Source organism: Balaenoptera acutorostrata, chromosome 5 (genome assembly GCF_949987535.1).
Source record: "Balaenoptera acutorostrata chromosome 5, mBalAcu1.1, whole genome shotgun sequence".
In the NCBI taxonomy this organism is placed as follows: domain Eukaryota; kingdom Metazoa; phylum Chordata; class Mammalia; order Artiodactyla; family Balaenopteridae; genus Balaenoptera; species Balaenoptera acutorostrata.
The window spans coordinates 20,689,782-20,705,617 of NC_080068.1; the positions used below are offsets into that span (position 1 = coordinate 20,689,782).

Genomic DNA, 15,836 nt, shown 5'->3' on the forward strand with positions numbered 1-15,836 from the left:
GTTACCCACATTGGTGCATTAATTAATACTATGTCCCTTAGGCAATGTAGCACATAATATGAAATATAACAATCATCAGTTCTGAGTGGTGAGTTGTCACATATTCGTTCTATCAAATTCTTTTTCTGTATTTTTTAACTATTTAAAAATTTTTATATAGGAGATAGTGGAAATTTAGGCTAAACCTGTGAACTTATATAAAACAATCATTTCAGACTATTCTAGTTATATTTTAGAATGATGTCACTATTAGGGAAGAGATATTTAAGTGAAAATAATTATAATAATGTAATTTCTATTGAGTGTGGTGAGCATAATTTTATAACGAAAGCATATTTGAATAAGTTTTGAAAGAAGGTGGGAAGAGATTTGTTTGCAGGTGTTTCAGGAACCATCAAAACCTGTTAATGGTGGACAGACTTTAATAAAAACTGTGGTAGTACAAAGAGAATTTGGAGGGCATTGTTTTAGATTATCAGTTCTAGGCTATTGAAATCAACTCTGAGTCACCTATTTTAGTTTTCCCCTATTACCAAATATTTTCTATAATCAGCTAGGTTGACTTTTATTTTATTAAAAGAAGTGTGCTTTCTAACTGGAGGTTGGCAGAAATAAAAGTACCAGAGACTAGATCTTATTATTTCCATAGTAATATTTCCTCCTTAGACCTATGACCTGAAAAGCTACTTATGAAGAAAAGGAAGTTTGGGTAGTTAAGGGTCTTCTTAACTATCCCACCGTGGTCTACCCACTTATTATTGCAGTTAGTATGAGGGTGGGAGACAGTAGCTTACACAGAATTATGCTTGGGCCTTGAAGAAGAATCAGAAAGCAAATTTGCAACCAAGAAACACAAGGTTTCTCTGTGGATTTCCCCTCCTGAGAGCCGTGATTCTGGTGTCAATTGTCATTTCCCTGGTAGAAATGGGTAGCAGAGCAGGTGGTCTTGATCTCAGCCCCCTCCTCACCAGGAGAGCCAAGGGCTCCTATACAGAGGCTTCTGGTCCACAGCTTGGAGACCCCCAGAAGCTGTCGAGTGTTTGGTTTAAATCCCGAGGGGATAAAGCAGCGTGCATGAAATTACAGTTTGTCATGCTGCTTACAAGTCACAGGCAGATTCTGAGAACTTTTCTTGATAAATGGTGTAGTCACACTCTGGGTCCTTCATAACCTTACTCAAGACTAGTTCACATTTAGTTGGCTTGCCTGGAGGATTTCCTTGACCAAGTATAATAGGCTCAGCTACTTAGTCAAGGCTGGTAAACAGCCAGGAGAAACTGGTGAGTGGTTTCCAATTATCCTGTGGAGGAATTTTACTCTTTCATTCATTCATATGGTTACCTTCAAGAGAACAGTGTGGGAATAAAGAAATGTGTAAGAGATACAAGAATGAAAGTCTCTCTTAAGAGAAAATGGCTCCCATGAGGGATTTGGCCACATCTCTGCAGATTTTGGGTGCCCTTGCTTTTCAACTCTTTTGTTTATCCGTTGTAGTTTGTTCTAGTTGGAATCTCCTACCTGAAATGTGGACCTCATTCAGCCTTTGATATCTTGCTCTTGAATTGGGACTATATTTATAGCCTTTTGTTTTACAAAATTGTTTTTTGCAACGTATTTATAATGTTTATCATCTGATAGATCTCACTTCACATAACATGTATTATGGGACTATTTTGTATAGGTAAAATTGGGGGGACTGAATATAGTAAATGTCTTGATGTAACTTGATATTTAAATTCGAGCCACATAGATTGTTTCATAAAACTCATAATTACTTTTTATTTATCTGTTTTGTCATATTGATGTTTTAAATATTTTGTTTACTCAAAACAAAAATGTAATCTGTGTTTTTTTAATTTTTAAAAACTATCTAGCATCTCATTTTTCATTGCTTTCAATACAAATATAATTCATACAAATCATATCTATATTTTGAAAACCTTTTTAGATTTCAAACCAAACAAAATCAAAACCTAAGAAACTAGAAAAAAGAAATGTAAATTTTATCAACAGGAAATTGTGTTTTGTCCTCACTGAGAAGCTCAGTTAAAGTATTTGAAGTGATATAAAATATGATATACATTTTAACTGATGAATCCTAGTTCCAGTAGACTGTACACAGCCATTACCAAAAATGAAACAAAACAACAGCAATACTTTAAAAAAAACCCTGTGGCATATTTAATGTTTTTTCTGCCACTACTGCAGAAAAGAAAATGCCTCTAGTCACCACCCATTCTTTAGAACACATCTGCATGCAACCTCCAAAAGCCAGATAGTCTAATAATCTTACCAAAAATGGTATTTCTAGGGCTCATCTTTCCTTCATAGGAGAATTTTGTATTTCTTGGGAGTTAATGATTGAGTTTTTCTAGAGAAGTTATGCTTTTTGGTCATGTTCACATGAACAAAATCCAAGTTAGATTTTGAAATAACCATTTTTCATCTAATCGACAATCTGGGAGCTTACCAGACTCATGAGAAATTGTCTTAACAGTGAGAAGCTTCACACTCTCTTTATCGGACTGAGGTCTATTTGGAAAAGAAAACATTAAGTTAGCACCACAGTAATTAGCATTACATATCTGTGAAGGAAAGTAAACATGATACAAACAGAAAGAAGAAGATACACATGCATATATATTTTTTTGTGTTTCTATGGCAAAACTTGTGTCTCTTCAAGTACAGACACATATACTTTTATAGCACTTTCATTTCTGGAATCAAGCCAATAAATCTCTGTTATTCTGTTACGGTGATGATCATCAGCTAAATTAAACATCAAGATGGGTCATGTAGGGACTTCCCTGGCGGTCCAGTGGTTAAGACTCCGCGCTCCCAATGCAGGGGGCACAGGTTCGATCCCTGGTGGGGGAACTAACATCCCTCATGCCGAGCAGCACAGCCAAAAAGAAAAACAACAAAAAAACCACCTGTCATGAGGTCCATGTTGCACATGCCTCCACTTCTGAGTTGTGAGGGGAAGACATAGAAATGTTTCCAAACCTTTTAGACTGGTCTGAGTTCTGGGTAATTCCATTTCATGAGGTCGTGGACACTGCAGTATAGTGTCTGAACTGTCTATTTCAACAAGAGTTCCCACCTATCCCTTCTCAGACTCAAAATAGTTTCAAACCACAATTCCTCTCCTTGGACATCTCAAGAACCTCTACTTTTAATTAAGAAGGGTAGGTGGCATAGGGACATTATTCTTAAAGTTCACAACCCAGTGAATATACAAAGACACCCACAAAAAGGCAGGCTACAAAGTCAGGTCAACACAGAAAACTTAACCACAGAATTTGGTTTTGACATTAAAATAGTTTGTCTCTTTGCAGCACCTTGATTGTAACAGTTGGTTGGATTGCTAACAACTGCTTTGTTTGTTTTAGTAAAGTCAAAGCAAAATAACCATCTGTTGTTAAAGTAAAGCCACTCAGAGCTGTCTCAAGGTGCAGGCATGATTTTTCCCTAATTGTGAGAAGCATATTGAAAATTTCAATGGGAAAACTATTTTAAAACCCTAGCTATGTTTTTCTCTGATTTTTTTGGCAACTTTTGATTTCTGATTTTACCACTTTACCCAAGCTTAAGAGTCTCTTTCAGTTGTTGGAATTTCTCAGTTGAATTTCTCATACTTGAGAGCTCTCTGACAAATAGGTAGCCAAACCCCATATACTGTGCCTTCTACAAAATGCTTGAAAAACCCGAAGAAGAATTATGAGTAGAGGATCAATACTTTCCCCTATATAAATGACAGGGTCAGAGCTTCTAGAAAAAAACAACGATGCAGCATTACTTACTGGTCATTTCCATTTTCAGGTGTGCCTAGAAGAGGAGGGAATTGTTATTAGAGTTGTGAAGAGCTTGGCTGCAAAAAACCTGAGACCCCTGCCACTTTCTGCTCAAAGATGTCTCTAAAGCCAATTTTTAACTTTTCAGTCTCTCGCCCCATTCCCCGGCCCACTGACCATTTCCTCAGACGTGGTGACTACTCATTCCGCAGTCACAGCTAATACATTCATGGTATAGTCTCAACTAGGCCAACTCCACTGAACGTAGCTCTGGACTAATTTTAATCTTATAGTTTCGTATCACTGTGTGGAACTATTATCCATTATTGTACATCCCACAGACACCAAAAAAGCTTTCAGTATCTCTGGAAACAAATTCTTCTCAGAGTATTGAATTACCTTCTTATAACAAAGAATAGAATTTTTGGCTTTTCTTTATATGTTGCTCTCTCTGGGGACCTAAATCTCTGTATTTGTGGTGAGCCATGATGTTGATATTGCTTCTAATTGCTTCTGAAGCCCACGGATTCAGCTTCTCAGAAGTGCCCTACAAAATGTCACTGAGCCTACTAACTGTAACTAATCTTTTGTCCGCTTTGCCAGGCTGTTCCACGAGGGCCAGGAGAAAGCAAGTCGGGCTTGTGAGAACGCAGAGTGATTCATTCTGCACAAGAGCATGGCCTCTCGGGAGCCGATCGTGCTGGTCAAACCTTGCATTAATCTGTGGCCTATCGGCAAAATATTTAATGTAATCACTTAAGGTCCTTGCTTTGTTCCGGATTTGCTGTGATTTTATTCCATGACTCGGCTCCCATCTCTTGGATTTCCTTTCATCTCTAAGGTAGCTCTTGTCATCAGGATATGCCTTTTGAATATCATTCTTTTGACTTGGACCATCATTGTTTTATAAAGACCTTGATTTCCACAAAAATTTTGGCTACTTCTATTTCTGTCACCTTGGCTAAGTTACTCCAACATGAATCTTAATCCCTAGAATTTAATTCATGGCACGGTATGCTGTTCACCAACTAGATCTAACCTCATCTTCCCTACCGTCAGTAGGGTTTTAAAAACATTTAAAAATACCCATTATAACTGTTATGTATGATATCACCTGTGCTGCTCATAGCCCTGTTTCACAATGAGCAGATATTTTCTTGTTTGCCTGTTTTAATATTTTTTCTTAGAATACTGTAATATGGGTTCATTAGCAGATAGATGCATACCAGCAGACTACTTTCTGCATATATGCCATTGTTATTTGGGTTAAAGCTCACACTACTGTCAACATTATCCAGATAAGCTGAATTTCATACAGAAATCTCTGATTCATATTGGCTTCCAGAGATCAGAGTGGGTTTACGAATTTTCTGAACTTAATGAAGTCTCACCCACATACTTGAAGAGTGATTAACTCCAGGTGTTTAATGGTGCTAATTTAATGATAACAATACTGTGAATTCTGTTTGGAAAACAAAGTTGACAAATAGATTTGGCTAATTGTACAATTGCCCAACTTGGTTTTAAACTATTGCATGTCTTCAGAATAACTCTCCATAGTGGTAGGAATTTCATAGTTTTTCTGAATGATCCAGTTCACCTATAAAGTCCCCTTTAATAGAAAGTGTCAACTTTTCAAATAACTTATTTGCAAATCTTCCCATGCAAAGCAGTTTTCAGTACAGGGTATTTTTACTAATGGATTTAGCCCACAATTTTTTTCCCTATCCTGTATACTCAACACCCACTGGCTTCAACTAGATTGGTTGAGTTCCCATAAAAGATAGGATTGGTGGTTTAGAAACTTAGAGAAATTAAACTGATTTATAAAAATGCTATTTCCCCTCTGGAAACTGAGTGAGGAAACATAGTTCAGACTTTATTAAGAAGTTTATTCACTAACTCCCAGAGGGAAAGACATTGATTTGTTTTCTTCTTATTTTACAGCAAGAGCTAAAATGAACACTGCTGTTTTCACCTCATTACTTTCCCTTGCACTGTCCTGCTCAGGCGCCAAACTGTCCGCGCCCTGCACAGTCAGGGATTGGCCTCAGGAACAGCATTCATTAGTGTCCTGGGGGCACATTGTCCATGGGGTAAACAAAGAAGAGCGTGGCTCATAAAAATGATTCATTTTTACTTTTTAACAGTATATGAGACTTAGGTAGAGTTCTGTTAGTGAACTGTTTAGAATTAAAGTAAGGAAAGGAAAGGTTCTACTTTACTGAAAATTACAAAATTTAACTCAACAAGCATATCATAAGGCTCTCTCTGCTATTTATTATGCACAATGCCATGTGAGTCATACGTAGTTTGTGACTTGGAGGGGTTGCCTGAAGTTATGGACTGAATGTTTGTGCCCCCCTCAAAATTCATATGTTAAATCTTAATGCCCAATGTAATGGTATTAGGATGCTGGGCCTTTGGAAAGTGATTAGGTCATGAGGGCAGAGTCCTTAGGAATGGCTTAGTGCCCTTATAAAAGAAAGCCCAGAGAATTCTCTTGTCCCTTCTGCCACATGAAGACACAGGCAGATCTGAAAACCAGGAGATTGCGCTCATGAGACATCAAATCTGATGGCGCGTTGGTTGAACTTCTCAGCCTCGGGAACTGTGAGAAATAAATGTTTGTTGTTTAAGCCACCCAGTCTATGGCATTTTTGTTACAGCAGCCTAGACAGAATAAGATGTTTGACGTGCAGGGGAATCAGGCTTATAGAGAAGTAACTATACTATAGTGTGATGAATACTGTCATTAAGTTCTGTGGAATTAGAAGTAACAGAACACTCCACTTTGCTTAAAGAGATGGGGTGTCGAAAAAATATGGATTAAGTTTGTTTTTAAGCTAGATCCTAATGGATAAGATGGAGATTAGGTGTGTTGTTATAAAAGTTAAGCAGGGGGCTGGACATTCTAAGAGAAGGAATAACATGGATGAAGCAGAACACATGGCACTACATTATGCAACCAGGAAGGTGTCTGAAATGGAAAGATAGATTGAAGTTTAAGATAACATAGGTGAGTTCCCGGGAACTGGAGGGGGACTCAGAGGAAGCATGAAATAAAATGAGAGCTCAAGTTCCTGGAACAGAAAAAAGACTGAATAAAGACCAAAAGAAATCTCAATAGAATCGGGACTTTAGTTAATAATGTATCAATTTTGGTCAATTAATTGTGACAAATATACCATACTAACGTAAGATATTAATAATAAGGGTAGATGGGAACTCTCTACCTATCTTCACAACTTTTCTGTAAATCTAAATCTATCCTAAAGTTTCAAAGTTTATTTAATAAAAGACTTTAAAATATAATGCCATTACGGGAATCATAAATATTCAAGAGGCAGGGAGAAGAAGATGAAGCAGCAAAAAGAAGAAAAAGGGCGAGGATGTAAAAGAAGGCAGTGTCACTTTAAATGAAAGAAGAAAGACTTTCCAAAGCTAATGGAGAGATTAAGGAGAATAATAAAGAATTGTTGGACTAGAATCCCTCTAAAAATTGCAATAGTGTTCAATCGTGAGGACCTGGTTCAATTAGCAGAGCACACGGTTGTGGAAGACACCTTCATAGGAAGGAAGCTGTGCCTCCCAGGAGGGAAGTAAGTCACAAAACACTCTTCTTGAAATTATGGGTCCCAAAGTGAAATCCTTAGCGATACTTCCCTTTATTCTCTGTTACACGGAAATGGAACAAATCTTCGCTATAGCTAACGCATGTCATTTTATGCCTTCTTTACTACCATATTCCTCTGACCACCCACAAAACTAGGGCTTTTTCATTAAAAAAAATTTGTCCATATCCGATATTATCTGCCATTAGCAGTTAATTCCTACTCCTTACATTCACCAGCATTCAATGGATTTCTCTGCCCCTTTCCCTCTACCTCTGTGATCAAGCAATACAGCAGTTCGTTTCTGTGTATAATTCCTCTCTCCTCTTAAGAGTTTAAATTCAAGTTTAGACTGAGCATGTATATTCTCCTTTTAGGGAAACAAAATGAAACAAAACACTGTTACCTACCTGGGTCTGTCTTCCAGCACATTCGATACAAACCCACCAAAGCAAAGACTGAAAGTGTTATTGCAATCAAAGCAATAACCACAGGCAAAATAATACCTAAAAAGTATTGGAGACATTGTCAGTTAGAGTGGCTATTGAATTTCACAACAAATAGTTCATGAACTGAGGAAAAGCATGTATGCTTCCTTTCTTCTTTAAACATCATTTTATTTAAAAGAAGATTTTTTTATGCAAAGAAGATAATTATCTGATTCCTGGGTTTTGCCCTAGTTGTCATTTCTGATGTATCCACTTGATGTCAGTCTTGTAGCCTTTCTGAAATAAAACTCCAAACCTAAGGAAGACAGTTCCCACTTTCCTGGTGACTGAAGGAATGAGGAGATGGGAGACTGGTCAGGCAGAAGCTGTCCCCTATGGTCAGACCCATATTCACACTTTATATTCTTTACTACTTTATAGTGAAGTTACTAATACATAGCTTGGATGAAGGCAGTCAGAAGGCACAAACTTCCAATTATAAGATAAATAAGCACTAGGGTTTTAATGTATAACATGATAAACAGAATTAACACTGTTGTATGTTACATATGAAAGTTGTTAAGAGAGAAAATCCCAAGAGCTCTCATCACAGGAAAAAAAAATTTTCTATTTCTTTAATTTTGTATCCATATGAAGTGACCCATGTTCACTAACTTATTGTGATAAGTTTCATGATATATGTAAGTCACATCATTACGCTGTATACCTAAAACTTATGCAGTGCTGTATGTAAATTATATCTCAATAAAACTGGAAGAAAAAGAAATATATATCCTCTACTGGTTCTAGTGGAAATGGTCTAGTCATAAAGCTGGCTTCTTAAAAAAAAATCACTAATATCTTTCTGTAAAAATATCTTAGGACTAAAAAGGCATACAATAACATAAGTGGATATAGATGGATATCATGGTGGAACAATATGGTCCAAGAAAGATAAGCATGTGTGTATTTGTGAATGTCTGCTTGGGGGAGTGGTGTTGCTACAGTAAACTAGGGTAAGTTTTTCCTGTTCTCATTAAAAGAAGGGTTTTGCTGTTTGTTTGTTTTAGCATCTGCCTTCTTTTCTGACAGTCATTTCCCAGGTTAAAACAAGAATGAAGAAAGGAAAAAGCTGTCATAGGGATATAAGTAGAGATATAGATGTTATAGTTACTATTTAGTTAGGTGTTCTCATCTGCTGGCATATGTACTCCTTATATTTACTGGGGGTTGAGAATAGCTAGGAGATTCATTTGTAGGGTGGGTTACACTTCACTGTTATGGTTAAATATTTGTTTTAAGTAAGTTCTGCTGGGTTCATATTAGACCTTACATGAGATCATTAGTGCCTCCCAAAATGAAGATGGCATGAATCAGCAGCTCAATAAATGCAATATGCTGACTTATTGAATGGAATGACTTTACCTAAACCTAAGATAATCTTTTATCATCACAGCTTCATATATATTCATCTTATTCTTAATTTTCAGGGAAATTAATGAATATTCTCTATTCAGTCCTAGCATAAACAGTGGCTGACGTACATATGTTTTTGCTAAAATGGAACTTTTCTTAAAAGGCCATTTTTAACATTAAGATAAAGTTTTGTAAAGGTGAAAATTCATTTTTATGGAGATTTCTGCCCATGCACTTTGGCTTATCAGAGATTAGTCCCATCAATTCACCTTGACCCCTGGTGGTAGCTGCTTAGCACTAAGGTAAGAAAAAAAAAAAAAAAAATCCCCAAAGTGTATTTATTAAAACCAGACTCAATGGGAGGAAACTTTCAAAGCAGGTGGCAATTATATAGGATTATAATGGGATTGCAGGTTCAGTAAAGCTGAGAAAAGGCTGTCTATAGTTGAATCCCTTCCCTTATTGGTAACATTCAAACTTTCTGCAGTTCTACTGCCTTGAATGAAGATGCACGTATTACTCACTGGAATAAGAGGGGTTGGTTGAAGAAGAGCTTGCATTTTTTGCGTTCTCAGTGCCTATTATTTTAAGAAAGAAAAAAAGTCACCTTTGGTTAATGTGTGCCAATTCTCACAAACCTCCCCCCACCTCCCCACTCCCCGTTTAGGTAAGCCTCTGTGATTTATAGGTATGAAGCTTGGAGTGAGAACATTTTATCTCATTCTGAAAGAGTTCTGTTTTATGACTCAAGATTGGTAGGGAGTTAATGTATACAATCTGATGAGTTTGGACACATGCATATACCCATGAAACCATCCCCACAATCAAGGTAATAGACAAGAGTCATCACCTCCAGAAGTTTCCTCATGTCCCCTCCCTTTTTTGAGGATGTGCAGTTTTGTTGTGTATAAATTATACCTCAATAAGCTGTTTTTTAAGTTGGTGAGGTTTTCTTGGCGAGGAGGGGTCAGGCGAAGCAAGCTTCCACTCATACACACAGAAGTCATACCTTGAGACTGGGAGATGTTTTCCAGAATTGTTACTGATATTGAGGATAATGTAGGGATTCTGGAAGGTGATGCATCTGGTTGTAGAGTGTTAACTGTAGGAAAATGATAAATGTAGCGTCAGATGATAGTATTTGCTCTTCTTACTGGATTTCTTTGCAGATTCAAACAATTTGCATTTCTGATGATCTGTAAAAACTGCTTATTGTTGAATAATGGGGTACATACAATTATACATTAAATCATGAGTTCATTCTATCTCCTCCTGTAGAGATGATTAAATTTGGAATGAGAAAACCTGGGTGTTAGTATTATATCTTCAAGAACTGGCCAAAAAAACTTGAGCAAGTTTCTCATCTTAGGCTACAGACTGTATCACCTACTGCATGAAGTTCTGCATCCCATAACAATGCAAATCAATGCAAAAGCATTAGTCACACTTTAGATATTACAACTTTGAGTGATAGTGATTTTTTTCACTATAAATACTTAAAATGGACATAAATACACAGGACTTCAGATTTTATAATGTTTCTTAGTGGTCAAAGAGAATGATTGCAATTGAGGCTTTGGTTGGAAGAACTGGGGAAAAAAATAATAGAAGATCCCTTCATTTTTATCTCAGCAGTGATTTACACTTGTATGCCTTTTCTAGAGTAACTGCTGCTTGGATGCATTTCCACCACTATCCATGCTCTTTTTACCAGGGCAAATGTTAATTTTAAATTGATTATTATTATTTGTTTGCATAAGTCAACATTTGCCATCCTTAGTCAGAAGGACTAAAACAAAAATAAATAAATAAAAATTTATTATTCAAAACTCATAAATCTCAATAAATTTCAAGGAAACATAGATAATTATATGTTTTATAAGTGTACAACATTTATTCTTGTGAATCTGTAATAAAAAGTAATTTGTATTTTGAACATTTTTTGAAAAATAATTATCTTTTTCTTGAAATATGAAGTAATATCTTTCAATTACACCTGTTTGCCTTGTCTCTACACTGAATTGCAAGTTCCTGGAGTGTGAGGGCTGTAATTCCCACCATCCACCACACGAAGCTCTGACCACAGTGGGTATGCAGTAAGATGTAGCTGACTGCTTGGATAAACTAAGAGGAACTTCTTACAATTATGGCCCCCTTAGGAGTGTGAAGGCCATGCATAATTGCATGAAAGAAATTGATATTGCCTATGACTGCCTTGGATCTTTCCCTCTTTGTCACCCACAGCCCAGCACGCTCTGCATGCTTATGCATTTTTGACATTTGTGGGGGGAGAATAATGTTAAGAGTCTGTTCTTGCCATGCAAGAGATCTGTGGGAGGAAGCTAGATATATGCCCGTAAGAACAAAGAAAAATGTCAGGCTCGTGCACTGAGCAGGCAGAAAAAGGAATCTTAAATACAAGAGTGGGAACTAGCTCAAACCTCGGTACTTAGTTGCTTTTTCCAGTGTCAAGTGTTCTAGTGAGGATGAATGCTCTTTTGGTTGTGTTGGTAGAGAATGAGATGGCTGATTAAATAACCAATGGCATTAATTCCCCTGGGATTTCCCAAGGGTTAATTTTCAAGACTCCACATTCTACCTTATTACCTTCTCATAGACAACCTAAGTGGCGGCTACAGTTCTGAGTATAATCTATCTGGTTCAGATGAAACTCCAAGCTTTCCTCCTTAAAAGGTTAAAACGTGTTGACTGTCCAGTGCCATTATTGCTAACGACCCACAAGGAGGCAATAGAATTAACCCTTCTTAAAAGAGGATTTGTTGGCTCCTTGAACAAAGACTTTTTTTTTTTCTTTTAACCACAAACTTTAGTTAATAAATCATTTCTGAAACCAGCACACACGCACACACACACACGTACACACACTTCACCTCTATTACATTGAATGATTTCTGGTGTTTTCTAGTCTCTTTTACTTCATTTAAAAAAATACTAGTCATGACCCACTAATGGGAATTAACTGACAGTTTGAGAAACCCTGTCCATTAGCGTGATCATATTGATAAAATTACAGGTCTTGGCTGAATTCATAAATTGTGAGTTTAATGTAATTCTTCCTGCAATTAAGATGGAGCCATGGTATGTTCAGAGCTTATGATTTCTGTGGATTTCATTGAGACTCTATTATGTCACGTTACTACTAAAGCGGCATCGGCAGAGGAGGTACAGGAGAGGTACAGTGGATGGTTGAGAGCATGATTCTGAAGACTGAGTATGTGGGCTCAAATCTGACTCTAGCACTTATTTGCTGTGGAATCTTAGGCAAGGCACTTAAACTCTTTGCGTCTGAGTTTCCACATCTACAAATGGTGATTATAATTTTTCTACATCATAGTGTTGTGAAAATTAAATGAGTAAAAATAAATTTAAATTGCTTAGAAGTGTTGATACTGATATGTTTATAACATATAATTACTATAAAATTATGTTAATTTATATTATATTAATATATTACTTTATAATAATATCCTATTGTTATATTGTGATTAGGCACCTACAGAGTGGTGTCTTTCAACCAAAGTCAATTTATCTAATTTTCTCAGATATTCTAAGTGTAAAGCTATATGACTCTTCAGACACTTACATGTTTTCAGAAGCTTCTTTGCTCTGGTCAGGAACTGGAGAAACTGGAGTATAGGTGTTCTTAGATGACATCAGTTTGCTCTTAGACCTTGACTTTTGGTGACTGTAATGATTATTGAATTGCAGATATGGTATGTTATGACTTAAATTTAGTTTGCAAACTTCAGGCCAGAAATTGGAGCAGGCTGTTTGAGGCAGAGACCTCAGAACAAAGTCTGTTGTAATAAAGAGACTTGCGGAACCAAGTCTATTGTAATAATGTGTACTCAAATTTACCCTATGGGTTAGTCTCCAAAATTTACAAACAGCTCATGAGGCTTAATATCCTCAAAACAAACAACCCAATCAAAAAATGGGCAGAAGACCTAAACAGACAATTCTCCAAAGAAGACATACAGATGGCCGAGAGGCACATGAAAAGATGGTCAACATCACTAATTATTAGAGAAATGCAAATCAAAACTACAATGAGATATCACCTCACACCAGTTAGAATGACCATCATCAGAAAATCCACAAACAATAAATACTGGAGAGGGTGTGGAGAGAAGGGAACCCTCCTACACTGTTGGTGGGAATGTAAATTGGTGCAGCCACTATGGAGAACAGTATGGAGGTTCCTTAAAAAACTAAAAATAGAGCTACGATATGACCATGCAATCCCACTCTTGGGCGTATATCTGGAGAAAAACATGGTCCAAAAGGATACATGCACCCCAATGTTCATTGCAGCACTGTTTATAATAGCCAAGACATGGAAGCAACCTAAATGCCCCTCGATAGAGGAATGCATAAAGAAGATGTGGTGTATATATATATATATATATATATATATATATATATATATACACACACACACACACACATATATACACACACACATACACATACAAATACAATGGAATATTACTCGGCCATTAAGAGGAATGAAAACAATGCCATTCACAGCAACATGGATGGACTTAGAGAGTCTCATACTGAGTGAAGTAAGTCAGACAGAGAAAGAGAAATATCGTATGATATCCCTTATATGCGGAATCTAAAAAGAAATGATACAAATGAACTTATTACAAAACAGAAACAGACTCACAGACTTAGAGAACGAACTTATGGTTACCGGGGGGAAAATGGGGGGAAGGGACAGTCAGGGAGTCTGGGATCGACGTGTACACACCGCTATATTTAAAATGGATAACCAACAAGGGCCTACTCTATGGCACAGGGAACTCTGCTCAATGTTATGTGGCAGCCTGGATGGGAGGGGAGTTTGGGAGAGAATGGATACATGCATATGTATGGCTGAGTCCCTTTGCTGTACACCTGAAACTATCACAACATTGTTAATTGGCTATACTCCAATATAAAGTAAAAAGTTAAAAAAAAAAAAAACAAATTTATCCTATTGCCATCTGACCGTGGAACACATTTGGCTCTTGCTGTAAACCAATTACTAGATAAATCATTGGAAGTTTTAAAGACAGAAGACCTTATTGATGTCCCAGGGTACCTCTGGTGGTTATAAGAATGCACCTCATGGAAGGCGAACTACAGTGTAATTGACCGAGGTTCCCCACCTGCTCTCTGAATCCCATCATTGTGTTTGTGCTGATGCCATACCTCCTGCGGGCTGCTCCCAGCCAGTGATTGAGCCTGGCAAGGATAGGAAAGCAGGTCTGCTCCTGGGAACCAGGGGTTTCTCTGAGGAGGGACTTGAGCTGGAGGAGTCCCTGATGGCCTTCTCAAACCTTCCTTAAAGGAAAGCATATCATACACAGATATTAACAGGAGAAAAAGTGTGAGAGGCAGTAGAGGATAAAATGTTCTAGTGTGAGAAAGAAAATAAAACTGTGTGTTCTATTTTCATTTCACCATGTTTCCTATACTTCTTTTTGATATGTGTGCATCTGATATGTGTCTGAGGGGCTAAATTCAATTGAATGGAATGCTTATTCATTTTTTTCATTATTTATAAATAATTGGAACTGGTCTCTAACTGCAAATTGATGGATTCATGTCTCACTTTTAAAAAGAACTTTCCAGAATTTGTCACAATAACTCATTCACTCCTCCTTAACACATTTTCTTCATGTGGCTCCAGTAGAGCACACACTGCTGGTTTTTCTCCTACCTTAAGTCTTACTCTTCTCAGTCTCCTTGGCTGGTTTCGTCTCTTCTTTCTGACTCAGTCTTGGAGGGCCCCAGAATGTAGTCCTTCGTCCTCATCTCTAACTACACTAAGTTCATTGGTGATTTCAGTCAATTTCAAGGTCTAAATAGAATATCAGTGCAAATGATCTCCTAATTTATACTTCCAGCCTAGACCTCTTTCTTAAATTTCAGATTCATAATAAAGGCAAATAATAAAAATCTGAAACTCAACATGTCCAAACTTGAATTTCTGCTCTATCTGCAGCCTTTCTATCTTAGCTGATGGCAGATATTCCTTCCAATTGCTCAGGCCAAAAGCCTCAGAGTTATTTTTGATTCATCTCTTTCTATACTATTCCAAAGGCAATCATCAAGAATATCTATAGGCTCCACCTCCAAAATATATTCAGAATTTGGAGATTGCATGCCACCCTATGACCCTATGACCACCCTGGTCCAAGCTACCATCATTTCTCTCCTCGAAAATTTGCAAAAGATAATCTTGCTTCATTTGACAGTCTCTCCTCAGCAATCAGAGTTATACTTATAAAACATGAGTCAGATCATGTCACCCCTCTGTTCAAAATCCCCAGTGTTTTTCCATTCCACTTACAGAAAAAGTCACAGTCCTTGAAATAGCCCACCAAATCTTAGGTAATCTGCCTGGTATATCCCCTGCCTTTCTCCCTGCCCTGTTTCTTTAACACACCAGTCCTCTCCTCAAGTTGTAGCTCTGTTTAGATGCTCTTCCCCCATGTATTAGGTGGCTCACTTCCTTCTTGTATTTTCTCAAACCTTTTTTATGACTTATCTTGACCACTTTTTCAATACTG

The 15,836-nt window shown here is 37.1% G+C and overlaps 1 protein-coding gene across 4 annotated transcripts in view; it reads right to left on the minus strand.

The window, feature by feature from the left end:
- Positions 1-15,836, minus strand: part of EMCN (endomucin) — a 98,852-nt gene that overhangs the window by 11,338 nt on the left and 71,678 nt on the right. For all 4 annotated transcript variants that reach the window (XR_450208.2, XM_028164175.2, XM_007172910.2 and 1 more), the window contains 5 exons: positions 10,262-10,354; positions 9,777-9,830; positions 7,819-7,914; positions 3,804-3,828; positions 2,471-2,532 (listed from right to left, as the gene is read on the minus strand). Coding sequence is in view for 3 of the 4 variants with exons in the window: in XM_028164175.2 (XP_028019976.1) it covers positions 2,471-2,532; positions 3,804-3,828; positions 7,819-7,914; positions 9,777-9,830; positions 10,262-10,354 (330 nt within the window). In the remaining variant the exon portion in view is untranslated. The remainder of the gene's footprint in view (positions 1-2,470; positions 2,533-3,803; positions 3,829-7,818; positions 7,915-9,776; positions 9,831-10,261; positions 10,355-15,836) is intronic.